This window comes from Carassius carassius, chromosome 44, assembly GCF_963082965.1.
Source record: "Carassius carassius chromosome 44, fCarCar2.1, whole genome shotgun sequence".
NCBI classification, from domain to species: Eukaryota; Metazoa; Chordata; class Actinopteri; order Cypriniformes; family Cyprinidae; genus Carassius; species Carassius carassius.
In genome coordinates, this window is record NC_081798.1 from 12146195 (window position 1) to 12165689 (window position 19495).

General features: G+C 35.5%; 1 protein-coding gene across 10 annotated transcripts in view; it reads left to right on the forward strand.

Moving 5' to 3' along the window:
- The first annotated feature begins 985 nt into the window (after positions 1–985).
- nhsb (Nance-Horan syndrome b (congenital cataracts and dental anomalies)) overlaps positions 986–19495 on the forward strand; it is a 62952-nt gene continuing 44442 nt past the window's right edge. For all 10 annotated transcript variants that reach the window (XM_059537205.1, XM_059537206.1, XM_059537209.1 and 7 more), the window contains exon 1: positions 986–1472. In XM_059537205.1, the coding sequence (XP_059393188.1) occupies positions 1193–1472 (280 nt within the window). In that variant the 5' untranslated portion in view covers positions 986–1192. The remainder of the gene's footprint in view (positions 1473–19495) is intronic.

Sequence of the window (19495 nt, forward strand, 5' to 3'; positions counted from 1 at the left end):
TATACGCTTTCGATTTTAGCCGCTTCACAGATTCCACCACGAGAGGCCGCTCGCCAGCATGTGCGGATCTCATGATGGTAAAATTGTGATTTTTTTTATTTAATTTATTTAAAATTAATTTCATTTAAATACTGAAAACTCAGAGTAACTCATTGGTTATTACAACAGCTTTCACGTCTCAGATATATATATACCACTATGCAAAGCATTCAGCTCAGCTTTTGTGTTGTTAAGCCCAAGCATCTCTAAGTCCTCGACAAAAGAGTGGATAAAGTTTATCCAAACGGTACCCCTGACCGGAAAACCGCTGCAATGATGTAACTGCAACCTTTGCGGTTCCAAAACGGGGCACATATACTTTACGCCGTCACCTTTGTGGCGATCACAATGGAGCATTAATGACGTCAGGGGTTTTGAATGAACTTATTCATTTCAGCAGACTGAAAAGACTTAAACGGCCTATAGCTGTATATAGAGGAGACTGTGTTTTATTGTAACGCTGACACTGATGTAACAGCAAACGTTGTATTATTATAGAACATTATATTGTTTATGTATAATAATTATTTTGAACAGTGCATTTGATTACCTCCATAAATTTACCCATCAACAACAAAAAAAGAGTTAATGCTGTTAAAACGAATTGTGTTATGAGAGTCTCTTACACATAATTTTTCTAGATCCATTAATCAAAGCTATATAAACGTGTGTAGATCTTCAACTGTCTAAGTTTTTTTTCGCCTTTCAAAACCTAATACGGTTAAGGCTTTGCTCGTGAATATCAGTGAGGCTCCTGACTGGATGCTTGTAAGGCGACGTCATCGTGCTTTAATAAATATTTAAGACGTACGCCTTCGTCGTAGTAGAATGCGTAGTTTCTCTCCGCTCCTGGCGCAAGTAGACCAGTCCGTGTTTTTGCAAAGCCGCTCTCTATCCAACCTCAGACTCAAAACCCTAAAAAAAAAAAAAATAAATAAATAAATAAAAAAAACCTAGCCTACCAAAAGGCATTCAGTAGCAGAGATTTTTACTGAGAAACCCCCATCTCTGTGTGATCTCCGCTAACGGGAGAGCTGAAGTGATGGCGGGTTGCGCGGAGGATTCGTGGATTTTTGCTTGACAGGCACCAGAATCTTCAGTTGGATTAGTTAATTGGTTTATTTATGGGGGATTTGCATTTACCTACTGAAAAATGCCTTTTGCCAAACGGATCGTTGAGCCCCAGCTGCTGTGCAGACATCCCATCCCTAATGATGAAGGGTTACTGTTCGAGGATCTGTGCTCCATCACCAATGTGGCTCTATCCCGGACCCTGCGGCAGCTCTCCGACTTGTCCAAGCACGCCTGCTCCTTATTCCAGGAGCTTGAAAACGAAATAGTCTCCACGAACCAACGGATTTGGGCTTTGCAGAACAAAATAGGCAAAATCCAGCAAACCGCCGGTGCGCTGGATCCAAAACTGGAGGCTGTGCGTAAGTAGACCATTACGCGTATATTATGGCTTGGAGATTTTATACACGAAAGTGTGATGGTTTGCAAATTGTTGTAAAAGAATGAATGAATATGGTGGTTATATGTATCAGGACACATGTAGACATTGCTTTGAAGCTTTGCCGAGCAAATTATAATGTGTCACACGCCTGTATGCGTAACCAGCACCTGCACCGTGACCGGTTGCGCTTTTCGCTCCGAACCGAAAAACGTCTTGATACACAGTAACCAGCCGCTGCATGTTGTTTTTTAGTCTATATATGGGTGATGGTTAAGATTTTTAAGACGATGGGAGACAGTCTGGGTCGTTTTGCACGCATAATTTCATTTTATTTTTTCGACCATAATCTGTAGTGTCTTTAAAACGCATAATTGCATAATCATATTCGGCTGCGCAAGGACTTTTTATTATTGTTATTATGCTTATTTTTGCACATCCCATTATAAAGACGGTGTAACATAAAATATTTTGTCCTCATGTGATATTAAACTAGCGCTGTACCCACCAAGCTGCTCCAACAGAATTAAATGCAAGATAAAGGATAAATCTAACCTAAAGGTTATAAGTGACGTGACATTTAAACAAGATGAGATATGATATTTTTTTCGTTTTAAGTTTCATGAGAAAATTTGGCGTTTAACATGAAAATTCCAGGCTGGGTGTGGATAAAAAAAAATATGCCAGTTGCTTGGATGCAGCACTAAATGCAAAGCAACATCCACCTCATATCCATGATGATATGTCTAATGTCCAGTGAAAAGTGGTATACATAACATATGTGATAAAAAAAAACTCCTTCTGCTTCATTTCATCTGCATGGGCTGATGAAACCAGGCCCTTGCTTTGAAATAAAATGCTACAGCCTCAGCGCCCTTGTCAATCCTCTGAGGAGATCATAGCCTCATGTGGATCATAGCCTCAGTGCTGGGTGCTGCTGTATAGCTTTAATTATAAGAGGATGTTAAGCTGCAGTGCATGGGGATAAGTCCAGTGCATAGATACAGCACTGACAAGATGGAGATTTCCCCCTCCACTTTGAGGAAAAGAAAAACAAGTATATTTACAGACACATGCAATTAGTTCAAACAGGATCAAATCATTTCCTTTCGATGCCATGTGACGTGTTTTGAACCCGCCCACGTCCAGGAATAAACTGATTTGACCCAAAAAAAAAGATTAAGACATCTAGGTCAAGCTAGGACCTGCTAAAATAATCTCTTTCTCCCAGAGTGATTATTACCATTGGACTAAAACTATTTCACCCCTAGAGCTTTCTCAGTCATTGCTTACAGAATCAGTGTGCAATAGTGTGTCATTTTTGAGGAACTAGTTGCTATTTGTCATGATAAGGGGTTCATAGCATGCCATGGCCTTGTAGCTTGGCAGAATAAGGTAAAACTGGCAGTGTGTCTGGATATATTGCCGTTCCTCATCCCCGTCAGAATAAGTCGGTGTTTTCTTCTTGGCAGAAATGAAAGGACATTTTACATATGAGTTTTGCTTTGATTGATTGATGCTCTTAAGGTTAGATGACAAAGATGTTCCTGTTTAATATGCCATCAAAGTCCACAGTTTTTAAGAGCGCCAAACTTAATTTGATCATTGATGAAAATAATAGTCATTGTATTGAACAGAAAGAACAGCCGTATGTAAACGTGAGAAGGAAACAAGTCATTCGCCTTATTAGAAGTCAGTGTACCATCAGAATGATGGAGAACTCATATTTCAAGGTTTAAAAAAGGACTTGCAATTGCTTTAACTATTTAAGAATTTGTTTTTCTTCTGGTTCTTGTTTCATAAGTTCATGATTCCCTACATTTCTATATTAAATCAGCATTATGGCGATGTTTCTATTCACTTTACACACCAACAGGCTTGAGTTCCCCAAACATCAAACACCTATAGACAGTCAGAGCTTTATGTATACTGTAGTGTGGATTTCTGAGTTGAGCCCAAAATCCTGAGATCTCCAAAAGCCTGTTCCACATCAAAAAGGTATGGTTCATCCCCGGTGTTATCCTGTAGTCTGGTTAGATAAAAGCAACTAATTGCCAAAAATTGTGGAGTATGGACTATGTGTGTGTTTGTATGTCTCGTGATGAAAGGAGAACAGTGGTATGCTGAAGCCGGTTGCTGTGTCTGACTTTTCAGTCAAAATAAAAAGATTAAAAGCAAGGGGTTTTCAATCTTTAGCTTTGAAGAGCACAAACTTACAGTATGCTAGTCTGTAATTTTTGCATTCTTTAACAGACAGAAAAAGTTTCAGTTTTAACTTTGACTCTTTCTCTAACATTTAGGAAGCTGTATTTTATGTTTGAGAATGGAAAATTAAGAAATGTGGTCTTGTGTTTGACTGGAAGGCATTGACTGTAAACAGTTTTTCTGGGAGTCTCCAACTGTCTCAATGTGTGGTTGAGGCATGTGTCATAGCCCTTTATGGCTCGATTAGTGTAAACGATCCTAATCCCATAATTGCAGTCTGTTGTCTTGTTATTCCAGTGATGGCATGTGGTGCCAGGAACGACGCCCTCCTGAATTTGAATGGACAGTTGGCCTGGAGGAAGGGCCCTCATACAACTTTATTTGTGACCTTTGCCAACTTGCCTCTTTAGATTGACTACAGATCAGGGTTATTTTACTAAGTCAAAAAAAAAAAAACTGAAGTAAACTATAAAAAAGTAATGTATTAAAAAACTAACACTGAAATTAAACTATAAAGACATTTAAGAAAAAATTAATTCACTGAAATAAGCTATAAAAATGAATGTGAACTATATAGACATTTGAAAAAATTTATTTAAAATAAATAAAAACACAGCTTATTAGAAAAGGTTTTCCCAATGAACCATTGTTGCAAACATAAGCCTTTTGAAACACATTATGTACAGCACAGTAGCTCGGGGTTGCAATAAATAGACATAAGGGACAATAAACAGTCTATATACAAACAAGTGAGTGAGTGAGTGGCTCACTCACTATTGACAAACAATAGACAAAGTCAGCATAAAATGGCTATTGCAACATCCTGTAACAATGACAGTTGTGTGAATTTTTATTATTGTAATTGTCACAGTTAAAAAAAAAAAAGCCGGAGTGAGGTGGATTGTTAAGGTGTCTAGAGCTACATATGATGCAATGTATGTGAGTGAAGTGACATTCAGCCAAGTATGGTGACCCATACTCAGAATTTGTGCTCTGCATTTAACCCATCCGAAATGCACACACACAGAGCAGTGAACACACACACACACTGTGAGCACACACCCGGAGCAGTGGGCAGCCATTTATGCTGCAGCGCCCGGGGAGCAGTTGGGGGTTCAATGCCTTGCTCAAGGGCACCTAAGTCGTGGTATTGAAGGTGGAGAGAGAACTGTACATGCACTCCCCCCACCCACAATTCCTGCCGGACCGGGACTCGAACTCACAACCTTTCGATTGGGAGTCCGACTCTCTAACCATTAGGCCACGACTTCCCGTCGTGGCCTAATGTGCAATACATGGGAAGGGGGTCCATAGGAGTCCTGTTGCTGTGACATGTGTGTTTAAACTATCAGATAGTGTTGCTGACGGTTCTTACACCTGAAACTGTTCCTAAGTTTTGAGGTATTTACATAAACGCTCTTTAGACTTTGTCCCAGTCTGTTCCTTTTTTATAATGGATATTCATTCCTGAAATCTTTGCGCAGTGCATTAAAATTAATTACAAGTACATCACATTGCATAACAGCACAGCTACAGTACCTCATACGGCATTGTGTCTAGTCTTGGATCTAATCTATTCTGGGACGGTTTTCTCTTTCTATCCTAGAAATAAGAAGGCCTGTGATCTATCCTCCCCAGCGAGGATGGGTAGAGATTACCTTGCCTGCCCCGAACCGTAAGACCTGTTTAATTAAACAAGATCTCTCCCAGAGCATATAGCCATTTGCAGGTTTTACTAATGAAGGAAAAAACATCAGACTGAGGAAAGTCGATGAGAAACACTTTGACTTGTTACGTTTAACACCCATGCCAACGCATTTGAGATTGGAACAGTCTCAACTTTATACTGTTGAAAACTACGATTGACTTGTTTTTATTCATAATTCTTGCAATAATTTTATGCAATTCTTGCATAAAAGAAGTCATTAGAAACATAGGCTACATGTGGCGTTATAAAAATTCAAGTGCTGTCAAGCAACAGCATTCAAAATAAAAGTTTTTGTTTATAAGTCTGTGTACTGTATATATATATATATATATACACATATATATTTAAGAAAAATTTAAAATTTTAAAATTGTATATCATGATTAATCGTTTGACCGCACTAAAAAAAGGTGCTCTAATTAAAAGTATTCAGAGTGCAATGTAATAGCATATATAATTTTTAATTATCTATTTGTATATGTATTTCTTTATTTCTATATATTTTTTTGCCATACCAGCACACAAGCCTAAAGGAGAGGGGTTCTAACTTTTTAACAGCCCACTGCAGCATCCACTCTTTTTACCCTAAGAGCCCCTAGAGCCAAATTCATTGTCCTATAGCTTTAATAGCCTATCACCACAGACAGACATACCCACAGACCCCCCTCCCCACACGCACTAGTACACATTAACACCATCAACAGAAAAAGATTTTTGATTGTTTATACTGATAAATATACATGCATGCAAAAGCACCCAAGAAAATGTGCAATCCATCTTCCATTCTCTTTTTGTCTTAGAATAGGTCGAAGGCTCTCTTGCTTGTTTCGTTTTGATAAGTATCATACATAAATGAGTCTCAGTGGCCTGGAATTAAAGTAGCTATGGACGGCACATCATCCTCTCAGCTTCAGGCCACTGTGTGCTCAGATCTGATTGGTCAGATTCAGAGAGCACTGCAGCCCATGGTTCAAATACTCAGAGTTTGCCCTCCATTAGCACACACACAGTCTTAGAGAACAAGTCCACTGTGAGCACTTGTACATTGCCTCAGGTCAACAGAAGTAGATGCTTATTCTTATATGCTTTTTTGATGTTTTGATGGTATTAAGCTGATGTTTAATTTAAAAGCTATATGTTGGTAAAGAGGCAACTTACATTATTTATTATACATTATTTTTTGATCTTTAAAGGTTTGCTGAATAAATAATGTTCATGTTAGAATTCCAAATGCAACATATCATGGAACATTTAGATGCTTTGTGGAATGTGGGACATTTGGCCTGAAAAAGACATGAAAAACATGGCTTACACTTTAATTAAAATGAATAACCCATTTTACACATAATGTGTCAAGAAAAATAAATCTATTTACTTTTATCTTTGACGTTTAGGATGTGAAATGAAGCTCTTTTGTATGGAAGCCTGTTTCCACGATGCCTTTTAATGCACCTAATAATGCACTGTACAAACTCATGAATAATTGTAACCACAGTAAATTTGGTTATAATTATTTATAACAAGATAATGTATTACAATGCACATGAATGAATAATTCTAATACATTATACCCTTTATACATTATACACTTTAAAATGCATAATACATAAAAGCTTTAAGTAAAGTGTTACCAAAGTCAGAATTCTGCATATTCATATTTTGCAGTTGTATGTTTACATCCAACCCGATCTCATGGCAATTCGTAAATTTTTCACGAGGTGGCTTATTTGTACGAATTCGTACAACCACACTTGTAAAAAATTCATACGATTTTTGCCAAATCGTAAGTTTTTTTACGAATTGCACAATTCGTATGAATTTGTACGAATGACCTACACCTTACCCCGCCCCTAAACTTAACCATCACTGGGGTTTAGACAAATCGTATAAAATCGTACGAGTGAGGTGGTACAAATTCGTACGAATAAGCCACCTCATAAAATACATACGAATTGGTCATGAGATAGCGTTGTTACATCTCACAATTTTGAATTTCATTTCTCTGAAAAAAGTAAGATAAAAAGTTGCAATTACCTTTTTGGTTTTTGTTCAGTGGCAGAAACAGACTTTCATAGATTTGAGTATTTGTTTTCAAAAGAGAGAAACTTTAAACAGAAATTTTTGCTTCGTTTATTTCAACTAGCTGTGGAAGTCGCACAAAAACATATGCCAATCGTTTGCTTGAATGAAGGAGCCATTCCTTCGTGCAAATTCTGCAAAGAGTGGAAAACTTAATGCCAAGCACACGCTAGTAGGTAACTTTAAGTGCAGTAAAAGTGCTTTGTGTTTTATATATGTTGAAATCATATTTATTCGTTGATTTATCTACTGCATGTTGCAACCCAAAACCGGAATTCCTAATTTTCTCATGTAGGCCTAATATAACAGTTTTTTTTATACTAATGCATGGTGTAATCTGATTTGTTCTCTTGTTCCCTTGGCCTCAGGGTTGGGCTGTCCATAACATAGAGGTTTACACAATGGAATAGTAAGGAGTGTTATACCACTTCCTTTCAGGTCATTTATAATAGTCCAGACAAAAGGCAAAGTGACACTCTCAGGTTATAATTTCCTTAAAAAAAAAACTCAAAATGAAGTATTAGGATGTTCAAAGAAAGAGAGGAAATAGTTTTATGGTCTAATGGATGCTTTGGGTTAGTGTCAGGAGTTTTTTATGCTGACTTGTATTTCTGGTTGCCTCAGCAGTATTTTTCTTAAAAATCTCAGTCTGATCTCTGTAAGACCGTTTTTTTTTTGTCATTTAAGAATAGTTGAATCAGAGCTATGTTTTGAAAATGCATCTTAAGCAACAAATGTGCATATTACAATTATTTCTGAAGGACCATGTAACACGTAAGAGTGAGTAATGGCTACTGAAAATGGTAAAATATGTTAAACAAGAAAAGACTTAATATTGTAATAATATTTCAGAATATTGATATTTTACTGTATTTATTATCAAATAAGCATACCCTCTCTCAGCTTAAGATATCATTAGATATTTATTGTATAGGTGGCACCCTGTCACTCATTCAGACAGCTGGTTGATGGCAGTTTAAATCATAACCTCATGAATAATTAGTTAGACCAGCAGGTCCGGTGTGAAATATTGTTTCTTTCATTTCCATAAAAAAATTCATAAACTAAGTTTATACTTGGAGGGAAGTAGTACAGGCTACAGAGTTTGAGGGATGTATAGCAGATTCAATCTTCCAGCTTTCACTGATACTTTGTCAAGACTAAATTAAACCAATAGATTATTCAGCCATTAGGACAGCAGTGTATTCATCTTTTTAAAAAAAATGGCATCCACTCTCTGTCCTGACTTGTTCTGAGTGGAAGCCCCTTTCCCACATTCTACAGTACCCCCATCCTAAACGGAAGAGCACACCAAGCACAGACACATACTGATGTCAGAGAGCACCTGTGTATGTGGGTTAGAGGTCCTGCGTCTCTGTGCCAAGGAACATGACATGGTTGATTTGCAGCAAAGCATCACTGTTCTTTAATATTTCAGGCATGATTAATGTTTTGTTTGCATTTCATTCAAATCAAATGAGCACAGTGAAGGACAGATATTAGAGTCACATATATTTTTTCATTAATGACATTAATAACATTTCTCTGCCATGATAGATTTTTTCACTGAGCTTGTCACAATGCAATCTGGGGTTTCATTCTGGGTTTTCAAACAGTACAGTGACTTAATTTATAGTACATATGTAATCATGTGGGTGAATAGTAGAGCTCAACAAGGATCATAAAGTCATTTTTGCTTTCTGCTTTCTAGCCTTCTCAGTACTCTACTTTTTCCCTTAGAGTTGGTCTACTTCTGCGTTTGACAGTACTTTTAATGTTTAATGCACTTTGATTTTCACTGGAGACACATCAAGGCTCTATCTGAGGCCTGTCTGAGATCTGTTCATTGTGATGGAAAAAAAATCTGCATCGTCTTAAGACAAAGCATCAGAAATAAAGGTTGAGCTGAGAAACAGTCAAATTGGAAGAATATTCTTTGCTGTATGGACCATAACAGTCTCCATTTTATTTACACTGAAAGAGAGAGGCAGATTGTCTTCATGATTGTTTGTTTATAGTTATGTTCTATAAGTAAAAAAAATACTAGATGATAAATGATGTAGTAACATTATTATCAGGCATAATCTAAATCTGTCTTATCTGCAAAACTGATTTTATTTTTGGGATCAGTACACAAAGTTGCACCAGTCACCATGTCTAAAGATCCTAAATATCTAGAGATGTTTGGCACAGTCAGCAATTATCATAGTTTCACCAAGTAATTCCATGTGAGGTTCATTCCTCAGCCAAATGCTTTTAGTCTTGGTGAAAGAAATGTGTCCTGTGATGAAATATAAATGGACAGAACCATTTCTCAGTTGGGGATTGTCACCCTAACTCAACTTTAAGGCTGTTTGTGTCAGTTTCGAGTTGCTCTCTGAAAAAAAATCACAGCAGTATCTTCGGTTTACATTTCAGAATACATCCCATTTTTAATGGGGCAACTGAGATGGGAAGTGGCATCTTAAAATGATGGGTGAAGGTTTGGTCAGTTTGCCACTGCTGGAAAATTCAGTAATTTACCATTCTGGAGGCAAAACGAATCTTCTTTCACTGATGTTTGTCATTTTCATCTCATGGTTTTTTCCTGATTTTCTTTTGTTTCTGAGTGGGCCTTGTGGAAAATAAACCACATTATGTGGACACCCCAACACAGAAAAAAAGATTCATAAGTCATATAAAAAAATAGTTGTATTTTTGGAGTAATTATTTATTAATATATTAGGTTAGTGTTAGTCTTTAGTAATAATAAATATCTCATTTTAACAGAAGCAGATAATGTGAAGTTCCAACAAGATATAAATACTAGATTTAGCTAAAAGTGATGCATTAACTGGTTTGAATCATCCCACAACATTTAACCAATCGCCATCCTATCACAAACCTAAACAAAATTTCTGCAAAGGAAGTTTACTTTATACCGTCATGAGAAAAGTTCTTCTTGAAAACATTTCATTGGATTTTAGGCTAAACCAGAGAGCTGCACGGGTCCGATTTTGTAAATCCGCACCCGCCCGTACCCGCAGTGCTTAAACCCGCATCCGATCCGTTTTCCGACAGCAGCACTAATTAAAATCCGCACCCGACCCGACCCGCTTAAAATAGAACCGACACCCGACCGTACCCGAAATCAAATCAGTTAAGCCAATCACATTACACACACTTTTTTCTAATTTTATTGCCAGGTCATACAGAAGTTATTTATGGAAAACTCTTTTTAAAAGATATTCGTTTTTTTATAAATTTTATCTTAATTTTGATCAATGTTTTATCAATCATTTGCCCGTATTTAATTAATAAGAAGCAAATATTTAGCAGACAATGTAATAACCTTATAGTGTAATTGACAGAATTACTAAAAAATATTTTGCTACTTAAAAGTTAAATATTTTTTGTGTCACGCATGCATGCATGTCCTTTTCCCTCTTATTAAATATAAACGCATGTGGACTGATATTTTTCCAATGTAATGACACCTTTATTAATGGAGTAGGCTATATAAACAGACGTTTCAATATATTGGTATTAAATGCATTTTCTGAGAATTTTTATATTTACTGCAAATGTCGAAATACGTGCTCTTTGGTCCATCAGTGCTTGAGTCACTGATCACATTAGAATAAAATATCTCATAATAAAATACAAAATTGACTGATTTATGAATGTATATGCATAGTTCTCATCAGTCGGAAATACAGATAAACGCTTTCATTTGTTGTATTTTTGATCCTGAAAGAAAACAGAACAACAAAAGAGCAAATCATACCACCGTCTGAGGTTGTGCTTCAAGTCGACAAACCCATTTTTAAATGGTTCACAGCTGAGCATCGCGAGAGGCGGATCTGTGCCAGAGCGCACATGTGAATGAGCTGCACAAAGTCATTTTCAGATGCAATAAAAAAAATAAATAAAAACAACCCTGGATAGCCTAGATTAGGCCCATATTCACAAATGTGTTAGCTATGGAATGAAATATCTGATATTCCGATTGTCAAATACATGCAAGTGGAAGTGAATTGTTGTTTAAACACCTTTATAACGATCGTGTTAGTTGAGCTATGCGCGATATAATTTTATGACACAAATTTTGGAATAGGCTTAAATCAAACACATTTTAATTCAGATTCTGTATATATATATAAACGGAAAACAAAAACAACGAAAAGAAAAACTGCTGGCTGATCTGTTATGGCTGTTAACTAATGACTCATGCAGTTCGCGCGATTTTTTTTAAAGTGGAACGTAGGCCTTTTTTTATGTTTGCACGTGACTGTTTTGAACCCGTGTTTAGACCCGTGTTTCCCTTGTGTCCGACTCGACCCGCACCCGTATCCGTAACAGTTGGATATTTTTCACCCGTTTCAGCCAAATTTGCGGGTCACCCGTTGGGTACCCGCGGGTAGCCTACCCGAACCCGTGCAGGACTCTAGGCTAAACCATGTGTACACAATGCATACCCTCTACTGAACCACTATTTGGAGTTAATTCAATGTACAATTACATGTTCCTTGGTGTACTATGTAAATGCCACGATATCAATCATTTAATACCATGTATCAAAGTTAATTGGTTATTGTTTATTTCTGTTATTGGTAAAGCCAGTTTATATATATATATATCTATAAATATATATAAATATATATAAATATAAATATATATAATATAAATATATATAAATATTTATATAAATATATATAAATATATATATCATGCACTGGATTGCAAAACATCAAGATCTTCACAATTAACTCCATGATAAGATATCTTGTTAATTCAGACACAGGGAAGCTTCTGACATGCTTTTTTTTTTTTTTTTTGCCTGTGTTTACATTCAGACTATAATCAAGTTTTCTTCCTGTGAGCTGCCAGTAATCTCGGCATACTTTTGATCACACCGCTATGATGATGAAACAAGGATGTCAACTGGATGAGCTGTGCTTCAGTCATTTTCTTCTCCCTCCCTCTTTCTCCCTTTCTCTGGAGAGAGACAGAATTATGTTGAAATGCTCTTATATGTGCTCTTTGATATTTTTCTGTCAGATTACTCTGGAATGTCTGAAACCATTCTCAATAAATACATTTTGATGGCATATAGCAATGCTCAATTTCTGGTAATTTTTTATAACTCAGAAGGACACCTTGGGAAATCATTAACCACCTCCCTCGATGCACTGGATGTTTGGATGGGTTAAAATGCAGTTCGACTCGAGTTGGCAATCTTCCCAGACTAAGCAGCTATGCTCCTCAGACAGTGAGAGACTTGTCTGTCATGACTTCTGAATTCTTTCTATGACTTTTAGTCATAAAGATTTATTAAAACCACAAAGGGGCTTCCAGATCTACAGAATAGCTGAAGAAGAGATGGAGCTAATCTAGTGACAAGGCCACACAAATTCAACTGTTTCTGCTATTTTACATTCATTACATCAATGAACACTAACTTGATCAAACCTTAAAAGTGAAGTCTAAATTAAAAATAATAATAAAAGTTAAAATAAAAAGTCAAATACTGTAACATCTGATACCTTTTTTGTTATGTTTATAGACATTTTCAACCCTAAAACACGACAGAATGAAATGCATGATTCAAAATATGGGTAAAATATCTGAAAAATAAATACAAATACTTTTATTAGAGTGTTGTATTTATTTATTAATTTATTTAGACATTGGACAAATTTCAGACTTAGCAAATAGCATAAATTTGCAACTGTAACAAGCTGTTTACTGTGGAATTGACTAGATGGAAATGGAAGACTGAGAGGTCAGCGGGAAGTCTAGTTAATGTGTAGGAAACCTGTTAGATAATAATTACTTTCTTTTGCAATTTTATTGGTGCTGCTAGTGGCATAGATATGACAATAATCTGTGGGATTCCTCACTTTCTCAGTGACTGAAGGAAAATCTCTTCTGTGTCAGAGGAACAGAAGGAGGAGTGTTTATTTGGCTGTTTGTGCTGCAAAAGAGCCATTGGTCTCTGAGAGAAAGAGTGAGGGAAAACAGAGGAAAAACTTGGCTGATTGAGTCATGACAGAGGGAAAAGCCGTAATTAAGACAGAGGGAGAGAAATGAGAGAGGGCTGTGATGAAGACAGTGTATCAAAGCTGCAACAGTAAACAGAGCTGTTGTATCTCAGCCGTCTTTATTCTACACTGATTAAATCAGTGGTGCTCAGTGTGCAGTAACTGTTGCATTGTATGGACAACTTCAATTTGAATCTTTTTCAAGATTTTAATCTTAATCTTAATTTGAATCTTTAATCTGATTTTTTTTTTTATTTAAATTATTATATTATATTATATTATATTATATTATATTATATTATTACACTTAGTGCATCCAAATTAAAAGTTTTTGTTTGCATAATATATGTGTGTGTTTTGTATATTTATTATGTATATATAAATACACACACATACAGTATATATTTTAAGAATATTTACATGTATTTACATGTCTATATTTATATTCATATAATCTGTATTATAAATAAATATGTTAAATATTTAAAGATAACATATTTTTCTGAAATATATACATGCATGTGTGTGTATTTATATATACATAATAAATATATACAGTACACATACATATATTATGTAAACAAAAACTTTTATTTTGGATGTGATCAATCGCAATTAACCATTTGACAGCACTAAAATATTTTCATAAGTATAATATTTTTATTATTATGACTTAATATTATGATTATTAATGTTTTGATATTTTAACTTCTAATAAAATAGTCCAGGTGATATGCTAAAAAAACAGTTGACAGTCTTGTCTAAAATAAAATACTAATATGGGCTGTATAGCAACTGATCTCTTACTTTATGTAGAAATTAAAATTTTTGTGTGTTAACTTTTTAAGGACACTTTAATGCTTTCTTAAATTAAATTAAATTAAATTAAATTAAATTAAATTAAATTAAATTAAATTAAATTAAATTAGTGCTGTCAAATGATTAATCACAATTAATTTGATTAATTGTTAATCAATTGATTAATCAAGTTTTTGTTTACATAATGTGTGTATGTGCATTGTTTATATTTATTATGTATATATAAATACACAGACAGCATATAATTTGAAAGCATTTACATGTATTTACATGCATGTATTTATTTTCATATAATTTATATATTTTATATATATATATATATATATATGTGTGTATACACACACATATATTTAATATATAAACGTTACATATTCTTTCTTAAAGGGGTGGTTCATTGTTTTTTACTAGGCATGATTGTGCAAGGGGTTCAATCTAAAATGTGTTCATGCTTCATTATTTATACATTATTTTTCACATAATTTACCTTTATTCCACACAGCTCTGTCCCTTCTCTGAGAAACACACTTATCATTTCCTTATTTTATGAAACCCCTCTTCAGAAATAGGCGATGTGCTCTGATTGGTTATAGCTAGCCCAATGTGTTGTGAATGGCTAAACTGCCTCTAGCGCACGTCTAAACGTCCCGCCCCTCTCCTCAGCGGCATGTGCTCTGATTGTATTGTAATCAATGAGAGAGGGAGAAAGAGAGAGATGCAGAGCGTGTGCAGAGCAAGGCGATGCAAGGAACAGTATTAAGAACTGCTGCTTTAGAACATTGATTTTGAAACTTGTGAATCCATTAGAATCATTAGAAGACAGAATCATATATGAAGAGATTTTTACGTGCACATCTAGTTTTCTCTTCCTCTAATCTAAAGCAGCACAGCATGGCCTCACCCCCTTTGCTGCCTTTTCCCCAGGGCGGGGTTTATCTGGGTTTGTTATGTCACAAACCTGGGAAGTAACTCGTTGTAGTCCCTACCAGCCGTTTTTGTAGGCATTTAACTGCCAGAATTTTAAGAGACGATATCTCCATTTGCATTGAACTTTCAGCTTCTTACTTTGCAGAGAATGTTTATGCTCAAACAGCAACATTACACACTAACTAACGTTAAAAAGGTGAAATCCCCTTTGAATATATACATGCATATGAGTGTATTTGTATATACATAATAAATATACACAGTACACACACATTATGTAAACAAAAACGTTTATTCAGGATGCGATTAATTGTTTGTCAGCATTAAATTGAATATTAAATAAAATAATGAAATTTTTAAATAGATGAAAGCTTGGTCAAAAATTTCTTTAGAAATTTAGCAATTAATATTTTTGTGTAAGTTTTTTTTATAATGGCAATAATTTTTAATTACACTATTGCTGGCTTAAAATAAAATAAAATAAATTATGTAAGCAATGTTTAAAATAAAAACATTCTATTTAAAGTGGCTAAAGTGGCCTTCAAATATGGCTAAAATATAATTCTATATATTTTATATCTAATTATATTATATTATATTATATTATATTATATTATATTATATTATATTATATTATATTATATTATATTATATTATATTATATTATATTATATTATGATTTACGGCATGTATAAAATAATATAAATATCATATCGTATAATAAATCACTGTTCACTGGGGAAAAAAAAATTTCTTTAGGCCTGGGCAAGCTTTCGTTCGCTATATTTATCTCTTAACAAAAAACACATGCCACTCTGAGAATGGAAAGTGAGCCAGAAAAACAAACTCCGTCTTATGTAATAGTTCTAAACTGAGTTTTGTCTTCTGTGGGACTTTAAAAGCCTTAGGCAATACATCTCTGCAAGTTTTGACCATGTCCAAAAACCACTGCACTGTAAAACATTAAAGGGTTTGACCAAAGACATACAGTACCAAAATACGTCAACTTTTTAAAGAGATTTCAGGAACATTCATGCTGACCTGTGGCATTGTAATAGTTTTTTTTACCACACATCTTTTAAACATGAATGGACTAGCTGTTTATTTGATTTTATAACAAATCCCATGTGTTTTTCTCCTTGCTGCTCAGGTTTCAGGAGAAAAATCTGTATAGGTAAGTTGTGAAGAGTTGATGATAGCACAAGACTCTCTTTCTGTAGCAAAGACAACAGACCCCCATCTGCAGATTATACAGTAGGTGTACCTATATATATATATATATATATGTGTGTCGTCTTAAAACACACCATTCTGTTAACAGATTGCCTTTAGTAAGCATCTTACAATGATGTTTTCCTAGTCTGAAAGACAGCTGCCCATACTGTTCCTGAAAGAGACATCCTGGAGGTCACATGATGCTGTCATTAAATCTGGACAGAAATTGGGATATCAGCATGAACAGATCAAGAGCGGCTTAAGTAGAACAGACACCGAAAGCAAAGCACAAAGCCGAGCTCATTAGTTCAGGAATTAACTGCTATTACTCCTCCATTACTGGGGTGCAAATTAAAGCAATCTCCAGCCAGGACGTTGAAGTGTGCTGTCCAAACATTCCCTGCCCACGAGTCAGAATGGATTGTCTTTTTTGACTTGTCCTCAATTTAAGGTTTCATCAAATGCTTTACCTGTCACGTCCATGGACTGTGTTTTTGTTTTCCTCCCCCACATGCTCTGTTTATTATGTTTCCTAGTTCTTCCCTCATGTCTGATTGTGAAATTGATTCCAGGTGTTTCTTGTTAATTTCCTTGTTTGGTTCCCCATTTATGCCCTGTGTTTTCCTGATAGCATTCCCCATGCTATTTGTGCGTTCCTTCCTTGTGTGTTAATAAAGACTGTTCATGGTGATATTCTTCGTCGTCTCCACACTCCTTGCTCCCACACAGTAGCGAACCGTGACAGAAGAAAGCACCTAAAAAAAGAAAGTGCCGACCCTTCTCCCCGTTTTGTTTTCCGTGTCTTTTGTTTACTTGTTTCTTGCCGCAGCTATGGATGTAGCCACTCGGTTCTCTGCCCTAGCCAGTAGGGATCTCTCCTTCATTGAGTACACCCAGGAATTCTGTGGGCTCACCACAACTACAGCATTAGATGACCCCACCATCAACTCGCTGTTATGGATCGGGGCAGTAGTTATACTGATTCCAGGTGTTTCTTGTTAATTTCCTTGTTTGATTCCCCATGTAAGCCCTTTTTTTTCTGAATCCTGCATGCTGTCTAAGGGTGCTTTGACACTAGCACTTTTGGGTGCGTGCCCGGGTTCAATTGACATCAGAGTTCAAGTTCGTCTGGATGATGTGAACGCTGTCTTCCAAACTCGGGTGCACACCAACGAACTGTACCTGAGTCCGCTTAAAAACGGTGGTCTGGGGTACGGTTCATGTGAGCTCTGGTATGGTTCGCTGCTGGTGTGAACGCATTGTACCAAATCGCAGAAGTGAACCACTATTAATGACATATTATTAGATGAAAATGTGTGTTTCACTCACTTTCCTGACAAGCGTGACTGATGCGCAGCAAGCAGAGAGCTGTATATCTCATTTCTGTTCGCCTTCAGCATTCTTTAGAGCATTTGCAGTACATTCGTAAGACAGATGCAAGTATTATCTAATGAAGCTTTGTAAACAAACCGAATGGTCCAAAAACGTATATACATTAAAGTGCAGAGATGTTATGCATTTGCCGCCTTCTCCTGCACCGTTGTTACTAAGCAACAGGGTAAACAGCTGCTGGCTTGATGACGCAAGCAGACCGCGGTTTGGGCCCATATAAAATATGAACTCAGGTTCGGACCAGGCAAGCGAACCATGTGTGAAAGCACCCTAAATGTCATTCCCCGTGCTATGTGTGAGTTTCTTCCTTGGGAGATAATAAAGTCTGTTAATGGTGATATTTTCCATGCTCCATGTTTCCGCACAGTAGCGACATTACCAGAAATTTATATATATATATATATATATATATATATATATATATATATATATATATATATATACACAGTTTATATATTTTTTTTTTGTATACATAACCCTAGACCCCCATTTAACCCAGCAAACATTTGGACATCTTTTGACCGTTGAAAAGACGTCCGTCCGACACGTCCCGTCATGGTTGAAAAATAGTTCCAAAATGAAAGTTGAACCGACGTCTTTGACGTCTTCTGGACGTGAACTGCACGTCTTTTCTGCACGTCTCCTGGACGTCTAAATGCGTTGTCTCCTGGACGTCCAAATGCGTCGATTTCTGGACGTCGTCGTTTAAATGTTTAAATGCGTTGCTGCATAGTTTAAGTGTATGTATATATAAGCCTGCATATAAAATAATCACACACCCACTGTGTAACATTGTGAAAGGCAATCAATTTATGTCTTGAGGTTTAACACATCTTGACAAAAGTTCTAGATCGGTCCAGTCAGACCTGAACGTCCATAAAATATCTTAATCAAGAGTACATCACAAACAAAAACACATTATTTGTGGACGTATGCAAAAAAGAAGCATGTTCTGATTTAGCACATTTTATTGTTTTTGAACAGTTTAGCATCTGTTAACCAAACTAAAATACCAATTACAAAATACTGAATTATTATATAAAGGGATAGTTTTCACAAAAATGAAAATTCTGTCATTTACTCACCCTCATGTTTCAAACCTGTATACCTTTCTATGTTCTGATGATATTGTTTTCACGTTTGCTTTACTGGGTCAATGACAAATAAGAATTTTCAAGATGATAAAAATCTATTTAAAAAAGTAGTTTTTCAATGTAATCTTTGTATCCATTTTGGATTTCTGAAATAAGTTTACAGGCCTACCATTTTCGTCAGAAATATGATTTAATGAGGGTCATCACTGAATAAAAAGTGCTGAAATACTCTTGAAGTCCATTATTATTGTCAAAAATTTCTATTTTCGCAGTATTTGTTTATTAATGTTTTTATTAATTGCATTTATTTTTAAATACTTTAATCATATAAATAATATTAAGAATATTATATTTGAACGTGGCATAACCACCTTGCAGGAGCCATTGTTTTCATGTGACAAGAAAATCATAAAACATAGAAGACCCTCATCATAAAATATGTTTGAAATCATTGCTATTTATAAAATCAAAGTAGCGTAAATTATGTTAAACTATACAGAACCGACATGAATTCAAACATTACATTTCTGAAAATGCGTTCACGTGTT